General features: G+C 44.2%; 1 protein-coding gene across 1 annotated transcript in view; it reads right to left on the bottom strand.

The window, feature by feature from the left end:
- The window catches only part of LOC137434449 (ATP-dependent RNA helicase DHX29), a 232505-nt gene that overhangs the window by 124338 nt on the left and 98715 nt on the right, over nucleotides 1-9452 (bottom strand). The window contains 2 exon segments of the mRNA XM_078784089.1: nucleotides 1-26; nucleotides 3721-3847. The exon segment at nucleotides 1-26 is cut by the window's left edge and continues 142 nt beyond it. Of these exon segments, the coding sequence (XP_078640215.1) occupies nucleotides 1-26; nucleotides 3721-3847 (153 nt within the window).

The raw sequence follows: 9452 nt of genomic DNA, 5'->3' as shown, positions 1-9452 counted from the left end.
GGTGGTGGTAAAAGTTGGTGTATTGACTGTGAAGCAGTGCAACCAAATGAGAAAGCATACAATGCATTTAAACAACTTCAGGAAGAACAAAAGGCAATGTGTTTCGCCCCCTCCCCTTCCCACCTCTCAGCCTGCTTTCAATAATTGATATTAACTGCTATCAGAAAACAAACAAAAACTTTTATTTTCAAAGAAATATATGCTATTGTTTTTTTTCATGCCCAAATTAAAAACGTATATGAAAATTAATTGACTGCAGAAAGCGTAATTTTCATCAAACCTGTTTCTGGCACATTCATTTATTTAAAATAAAAGCACAGCTTCTCAAGACTGTCTGTAATGTATGCCCCTCCCTTCCTTCCTCCCCTTCCTTCCCTCCTCCCCACGTCCTCTTCCTCCTCCCCACGTCCTCCTCCCTACGTCCTCCTCCTCCTCCCCACGTCCTCCTCCTCCTCCCCACGTCCTCCTCCTCCTCCCCACGTCCTCCTCGCCACGTCCTCCTCCTCCTCCCCACGTCCTCCTCCAACCTCCCAACGACCTCCTCCTCCTCCCCACGTCCTCCTCCTCCCCACATCCTCCTCCTCCCCACATCCTCCTCCTCCCCACATCCTCCTCCTCCCCACATCCTCCCCACATCCTCCTCCTCCTCCTCCCCACATCCTCCTCCTCCTCACATCCTCCTCCCCACATCCTCCTCCTCCTCACATCCTCCTCCTCCTCCTCACGTCCTCCTCCTCCCCACATCCGCCTCCTCCTCCTGCTCCTCCTCCACCACCATCTCCATCCTCTCACCTCAAATGCCATTAATGCGGACTCTACCCAAGATATAATGGTAATATCTGCATTAACCTCACTGGCACAGACCAGGTGATATATTCGTGTGCTGTAAGCTCTTTCAGGTCTAGCGATTCGATAATATCCACAACCCAAATGGAGTACTGCATATACTAAAGTAATATTACTTCCCAAAATTAATCCCAACATAAATATCTAGGGGTAAGCTCATGAATCCTATTGTCCTTTAATGTTGATATTGCATATTTATTAAAATATCCATGATTTACCAGTCTCCAGCATTTCACCAAATCACTGAAGTTAATCGGTGCATTTTCTCCAGCGAATTGGCAGATGTGATCCCACCGAGGCAGAATTTGGGGAGAAGTGTCTTTGATAAGTTGTCGGGCATTAACTTGTACTTATCCCAGTTGGCTAGCGGGAAGCGGTTTTTCAAAACTTGCGGTCATAAAAATGAACAAATTTTCTGGCCATTGATTGTAGTGTTAAACAAATGTTATGGTCACAACAATAACGATTTCATGGCAGTTGATCCAGTTTGACATGTGCTCAAAGGGAAATACATCAAGTAGGTGGTCCGCAATGACAGGTGGTTGCTCATTCCAGAGGTCTCAAGATATTTCACTTAAAGTGTCAAATTGTACAAATAGCGAGGTCTAGCACCAATGTGACAAGGTAAAGTAACTTATGACTGTGAATCCATGTGCTACACCAGTACTTGCTGCAAAGGTCCTGACCAACAGGGGACACCTAACACACATCCACCATGTGTTTCGACATATACACAACAGTATTACACAATTAACGAGGTTTTCGAATAATTGTATCTGGGAAAGAATATATCAAAGTTAAAAACACAACTTCCAGCTTAATTGCAGTCTCTGAAAAACATGGAACCAGCTCCTGCTAAAAACAATCACCTGCTATAATGGGATACTGTACTACATTTCACAAATTGCAATCGCTTGATCCCATAAAAGTTTGCAAAATAATTTTCAAATTTGAAAAGCTCTGTTCTGGATTGGATACAAAATTTCTGGCTAAACCAACTAGTACTATTTGTTTTTAAGCACAATGCTTAAGTATTTAATTAACTATTGAGCCCTCCTCTTTGCTCTCTCTCTCTCTCCTCCCTCTCCTCCGTCTCCTCCCTCTCCTCTTTCTCCTCCACCTCACCCTTCCTCTCTCTCCACCACCCCTCCTCCCTCCTTCCCCATTGTCTCTCAAAAACAGTTTCAGTGGTGTTAAAGCAGCCTAATAGGATGGTTTGCGTTTGCCTTCCCATCACTAATCAGGACAGGAATTCGGATTTATTTTTTTGTCAACACCAAGTCGAGGCTCATGTAAGAGCTAACACATTAAACACAAAAAACACAAACGGACACACAATACATACAATAAAGGGAGCGGGAGACAAGCGAGAGAGAGGGAAGCATACAAGCACAACAACAGTAGAGAACAGGGACGTCGGTAGCTCTGTGGAAGGGGGAGGACAGGGATGGGGTACACGGGATAAATGAGATGGACACTACAGGGGATTTCAGGAAAGAAAACAGGTCATGTGAAGGAGGTGGGTCTGGGGTGAATTAACAGGGGTTTAAAATATCAAGGTTTTGGACGGAGAAAGATAAAATATGGTGGGGGACAGCACTTTTGAAGACCTGGAGGGAGGAGTGGGATTGAAGAGAGTGTGGGAGTTTATTCCATCTGAGGGACATTGCACTGTAAGATTTGATGCCCTGCCTGTGAAGCACCAATCCAACATGTATAGGCAAGTCTGGAAGGGAACCTGGACTAGACACCTCAAAGGTAAATTAGATGACCTCTGCCTCATCCTGGCAGGCTTTTGAACATTACTCCATCGTAAAAATGATTAGCAATGGAATCATAAATCAGAACATAAAAGTGACACGTCTCATTAATAAACCCCTTTTTGCAGATGACGCCACATTTTATACAGAACTCCCATCCTACTGACAGGAACACAACAGCTGTGTCAATTTTTGCTGACATGAAATTTATTAGACGTTAGTCTGACAAATTTAACGTCTTTAAATCCTGACAAATCTCAGTCTCATCCTGTCACTCTGGAAGGATTATCAAATGACCCCACATATGGATTTCCATGGCAAACCACTGGAAGAGGTTCAGTTTTTGAACATTCCAGCTTCACCATCAACCATGACCTTTCCTGGGCTGATCATATAGCAGAGCTGGCATTGAAAGCCAAATGCAGATTGGCATCTATCAGTCAAAGTCACATTTTGAAAACAGAGCAACAAACCACTTACATGCACTTTGTCCATAGCTCAATGTAGTACTAGTTTCCCTAATGCACTGGCACCCCAGCACAACATCCATCTTTTCTGGATTCTGTGGAATCTGAGGTTCTCAACATTATTGGTATGTCCCGTGATGAGGTTGAAGGACAAAGCCTGCAGCCATCGGGGACAGGTCAGTGGCATCTCTTTTTTCACTTTGTTTTTTTAACCATTCCCCTTCATGTGTACATCTGAGTCCCCTCCCCCACACTCCTGGTTGAACTCACAAAAAATCCAAGCTCACTACCCACTTCCACTCTTTTGTTTCGCTTTTTCCCCAATTGTGAATCTGTCTTCCAGGGACGCCACTCTTCCCTTCAAAGTTTTAAGCAGGCGGTCCACCACCTCCTCGTGTCATCCCCCATCCCTACCTGAGATCTATTCTCACACCATTAATTCTTCCTAAACAAACCCTCTTACTTCTAGGTTACTTTGTTTCCTCTCATTTTTTCTTAGTTCATTCCTTTGCTTGTGTCCAAAGATAGACCCATTTTCAGTATACTTCCTTTTTACACTCAGTCACCTCACTCTTGCAGGACCTTGCATAAGAAATGACAATTCCTGCTCAAAGATCTGGGGTTTTGCATCTTGTTCCATCACTTACTTGGCCTCTGCAGAGGTGCCAGAGGGCAAGCGTTGCTGCCAGATGTTGAGCCTGCATGCTGTCTTCACACAGGATGGTCGGACAGACTTCCAGCAACCCACCCTCTTTTTGTCGATCAACCCGTGCTCTGTGGAAGGCCAAAGCTATTTTTTAAGTCACAACAATGAAGTAAGATGCCAAACCATCAACACTTGAATTAGGTTGATTGAATCAATCAAATCAACTTCAAACAATTCTTTCAATGGAATACACATAATCCTACAATAAAAACAATCTAAAAGTGCAAAATCAGTCACCTTAGAAATGATGATCTATTTAACTAGAACAGCACTCGGTAGAGAGCATACCTCCGCCAGGCTGCACAGTTTATCAATGGTTTGTATTCAACTGATAGGCCGGATATGGATTCAGACCTGAAGCAAAATATATTCGGCTTGTTCTTGTCACCTAACCAACTCATCCACCGAGTTTTGCCATAATTCGTCCATAACGTTTTGAAATATCAAGCTATATATCGTTTTTGGCCCTATCTCTCAATGGTGAATAATCACTGAGAAAATTTAAAATACTCATCCGGATCCTGATTTTCACCAAAATCTAATCGAATCGTTCTTGTCATACATCCAACGTGCCCACCAAGTTTTGTCCGAATCCATCCACAACTTTGAGACATCTTGTGGTTGTTCGCCCTCGCATTCTATATATATATATATATATACATAACAACAACAACAGGCATTTTAAGGCCATTTTCCCTGATCGAGCGGGGGTTAGCCTTGTGGTCCCCATCACAATCTTCTCCATTTTGCCCTATTTTCTGCATCTCCCCTTGTTAACCCCCTTGCCCGCATTTCTTCTTCCACCACCTTTAGCCAATTCTTTCTCGGTCTTCCCCGTCCTCCACTTCCTTCTGCATTCATTTCAATCACTCTTCTCAACCAGTCACTTTCATCCTTCCTCAAAACATGACCAAACCATCTCAACCTGTTTCTCTTCACAACATCAATCACAGGCTCTATTCCCATCATCTTTCGAAATTCATCATTTGTCTTCCTCTCTCTCAACGATATTCCGCACATCCACCGAGCCATTCGCATTTCCACCCTTTCCAGCCTTCGTTGCTGCTCTATGTTCATTACCCATGTCTCGCTCCCATAAATCATAACACTTCTCACACATACAGCATACACCTTTCCCTTCAGCTTCAACGACACTCCCCTCATCGTCAGCACGCCACTCAGTTCCCGAAACTTCTTCCAAGGACATCTCACTCCAGCAACCGTTGCAGAGTCTGATCCACCTTCTCCATTCAGCATGTCTCCTAGGTAGAAAAATGTTTTCACACCTTCCAGCTTCACGCCGTCTCCAAGATCCAACTCAACATTTCCTCCATCTGCAGCTCCCTCTGTGCACACCTTACATTTGAATGTAGCTGCCACACTGGTTAATAACCCTCTCAGACCACTACATTTTTGATGAACCCACTCAGCGCACATTGTACATTGAATGGAGTTCACTCCGACACCCTTCCTGCACACAGCACACGGCCACTTCCCAGTTATTTCCACCTCACCACCACATGCTTTACCACTTGCCATCACCTTCGTCTTTCCGATATTCACCTTCAGACCTTTTGCCTCCAAACATTCCTTCCACTTGTTCATCTTCTCCTTCAGTCCATCCATACACTCCCCAATCAACACCAGATCATCTGCATACAACAACTCCCACGGTAAACCCTCCTTTACATTCCGAGCCAGCACCTCCATCACAGCTACAAATAGTAGTGGACTTGGTACCGACCACTGATGCACTCCCACCTTCACCTCAAACCCACCACTGTTCCCGTCCTTCGTCCTTACAGCTGTGCGCGCTCTCTCGTACATTGCCATCACTACTCTGATCAACCATTCCTCCACTCCTAACTTTCTCAATGCCCATGTTAGGACTTTGCGTGGAACCCTATCGAATGCTTTCTCGAGATCAACAAACACAAAAAACAACTTCTTCCTCTTCTCCATGTACTTCTCCTGCAACTGCCTCACAATAAATAGCACGTCTGTCGTTCCTCTTCCTGGCATAAATCCAAACTGCATTTGCTCGATCTTCACTTTCTTCCTTATCCTCCTCTCCAACACCCTTTCCAATACCTTCATTCCGTGCTCTAATAACTTTATCGCTCTATACGAGCCACAGTCCAGAGTGTCACCTTCCCCTTGTATAGAGGGACGAGGGTACTCGGTTCCCAATCCACTAGAATGCGGCCTTCTTTCAACACCAGATTACAGATCTCTGTCATTCTCTTCACACCCCAACTTCCTGCTGCCTTCAACATATCTCCCACAACTTCCATCGGCCCTCCCGCTTTTCTACTCTTCATTGCTTTTATTGCTTCCTCAACTTCCTTCTCAGTTATCTTCGCTGCCGGTCCTAAAACTGGGTTCCTCTCTATGTTGCCATCCCATTCATTCTCTGCATTCAACAGCATTTCCATATATCTCTTCCATCTTCCTTTAATTCCATCTGCGTCCACAACAATTTGTCCCACTTCATCCTTCAAGCAACTCACCCCCATCACATCACACCTCTCTTTCACTATCTGCTTTGCAATCCTGAATACCGCTCTCTGACCTTCTTCCGAATCCAAGTGTTCTCCGAACATTTTCCTATATGCCTCCTGCGCCTTTGCTACCTCTTTCTTTGCAGCCTTCTTGGCTGCCTTATAACTTTCATGCTCTGCGTCTTCTGCTCCCGTACCCTTTGCCTTCTGCCACTCCTTGAACTTCTTCCTCTTCTCGTCAATCCTCTTTCCAACTTCGTCATCCCACCACCATGTTTCCGAGTGCCTCGGTGGTCCTTTTGTCCATCCACATACCTCACCAACGGCTCCTAACAGACTATCTTTCATTGACATCCAACCACTTTCAAGCTCAACCACACCATCCTCAACCATACTCAGCCTCTCTTTTAATGCCTCGCTCACCGTCACCTCTTTCAACCTCCACACCTTCACACCTTCATTCTCGGTTGGTACTTCACCCGCCGAGCTCTCCTCACACCTTTCACCCTTATGTCGCAGACAACCAAGTGATGCTGTGAAACAGCCTCCTCCCCCAGGATCACCTTTGTGTCCCGGAGGTGCCCCCTATCTCGTCTACGCACCATCAGGTAGTCAACGGTTGTCGTCGACGCACCTGACGTGATATGTAACAAGCTTATTATCCTCTTTCTGAAACTGAGTATTACAGTTCAGTTCTTATAATCCCCCCCCCCCCCACCCCCTCCCCCCGCCAGACAAAGTTGTATTTGTACCCTGGAGTAAAGTATATAAGCGTTTATAGCTGGAGTACCCGGTGTTGCTCAACCGAAAAAGAAACATTAACATATTTGAAATGAGGGCAAATATAATGGAAAAGCAATGACATCCAAATCAGAATCCATCACAAATGTCAAATCATCATTTTACCTTTTCGTTGAATATATGCTGGTTAATGTGCGGTTGATCACGTTTCTGAGTCAAGGTTGATTACGTTCAGGAAGAAGAAGCCTTACCACAAACTTCGACCGCTTCCGGAATTGTTTGATGATTTGTGTTCAAATGTCTTGTAATTGTTTTGTATTTATTTATGCGAATGTTTACTTGTATATAACTGTCATTAATCAAAAAGGCTTCGGCACTATTGAGCAATTTTGTTTTTAAAAAAATACAAAGAAATTAATTTTTTATTTTAGTTTGCCTAAAACACTTCCAGGCACACGCTGATGAACCTCTGAAAGTTTGACGAAGATCCGTTCAGCCATCTCTGAGAAAAATGGTGACACAGACCAACTGCTCTCTTATATAGTAGAAATACATTTATATTTTTTGTATACAAGATTGAGGCTTGTGTAAGAGGTAACATCAATCACACAAAAAAAACAAATGGACACACAAAACATACAATAAAGGGAGCGGAGACAAGATGGGGAGAGAGAGGGAAGCACACAAGTACAACAGCAGAGAGCAGGGACATCGGAAGATCTGTGGGAGGGGAGAGGGCTTGCGGGGAGGAGTCATGGGAAGGGCGGGGGGTAGGGCGGGGGGTGGGAGAGGTATAAAACACATGCACTGCTAGAACTTCCAGGAAAGAAGTCGGTATTTCAAAAAAAGTGGATCTGGGGTGAATTAATGGGGGTAGAAGAGATCAAGGTTTTAAATCTTTTTTCGGCATATCTCTCAATAGTGAAGTCATTTAAAAATCATGGTATGCACATTTGTATAGTATGCACATTTATAGTATCCACATGCACAGATTTAATATATAGGCTCCTCTTATACGATAGGCTCCTCTTATACGATGGTTATATAAATCGAAAGTCTTCCCACACTCGCATGGGAGTGGGAGAGCGTGAGGGGAGAGATTTATTTTATCATGCTTATGACCTGATCCTGGGTTACGCAAGTACTCATGCAAAATTTGTTAATTAGTTTTCCCACTGCACCATTTTTATTCTGACAGCAGGAACTGCGGCATTAAAGTGGGAGGTCCTGCTTCTTCTTCACATGGATGGATCATTTTTGTAATAGTAAGACCCGTCCCACCCAGGAGCGAAAAAATTGTGCCAATATCCACTCCCTGTGGCAGGGTTACCCAATAGAGCCCCAGGGGTCATATATGACCCCGCCTAATTGGCTGCCACCAATTAATTAAGACGCTGATCAAATTTCTATATCCACACCCTTTTAAGCCCAGTGTTCCATCCGTGACCCCGTTAATACATGTAAGTCAGTATAGATGGCGACACTGAGGTTCACTCTCTGATCAAAGATGGCAGCCCCCATTGTTACATGCTGACCTCAGATCTGGACCACGGAAAAGTTGTCAGACACACACATAAAGGTAAGTTTACCGTAACTACTGATGGTAATTATTCAAATGAAAGGTCATTGAATGTAAATGAATATGCTATATACTTTTAGTAAGAAAAATCCGCTGACTACAGGGCTTCCCATGTCGATGGGTCACTGGTGACCCACTGGGCTACGGGTGCCATGTTGGTGGGCCACCAGTGACCCACTGGGTCTTGATGTTACCTCAAATTGTGGAAACTTATGTCCGATAGGCTCCTCTTATACGATGGTTATTGATAAATATTGAGTCACAGCATTTTGAAAGCGTTTGTTTTATATCCTGCCCTGAAATTAACTACTATTTGCCGACTTTACATATAAATATGTGTTCCCTTTTTACTCGCAGGATGCCATTGCAAACACAGAGAAGGAGGAACCTAAATGTACATGATGTCATTTCCCAGCTGGATGGTGATGTCAGTGACTTCGGCGAACACAGCGAGAGTGAGGCAGATGACGATGACTTATACCTGCCCATCCACGATCCGGATGATTCTGAAGATCAAGATGATGTTGCAAGCATTGACCATGATGACGATTCCGATGGCCTGTTCAGTGCTTCTGAGGATGTACCATTAGCTGATCTTGCTGCAAAAGCCGGGACATCAAAGAAAACTCAAAAACGAAAGTACACCTGGCGCAAAACCGACTTTCAGCCTCCAGATCAAACTTTCCTAGGTCCAGAATTTCCTGAGCCTTACACCGATGACGATGGACCCATGCAAAACCCCTTTAGCATTTACAATATTTCCATATGTTCATTACTGAGGAAATGTTGCAACTGATTGTAGACAATACCAACCAGTACAGTTTGCAAAAAAATGGCGTCAGTGTTAAAACC

This window comes from Myxine glutinosa, chromosome 1, assembly GCF_964187855.1.
Source record: "Myxine glutinosa chromosome 1, kmMyxGlut1.1, whole genome shotgun sequence".
Lineage (NCBI taxonomy): Eukaryota > Metazoa > Chordata > Myxini > Myxiniformes > Myxinidae > Myxine > Myxine glutinosa.
The sequence above is the reverse complement of the archived record's forward strand: the minus strand, read 5'-3'. Positions and strand labels throughout refer to the sequence as shown.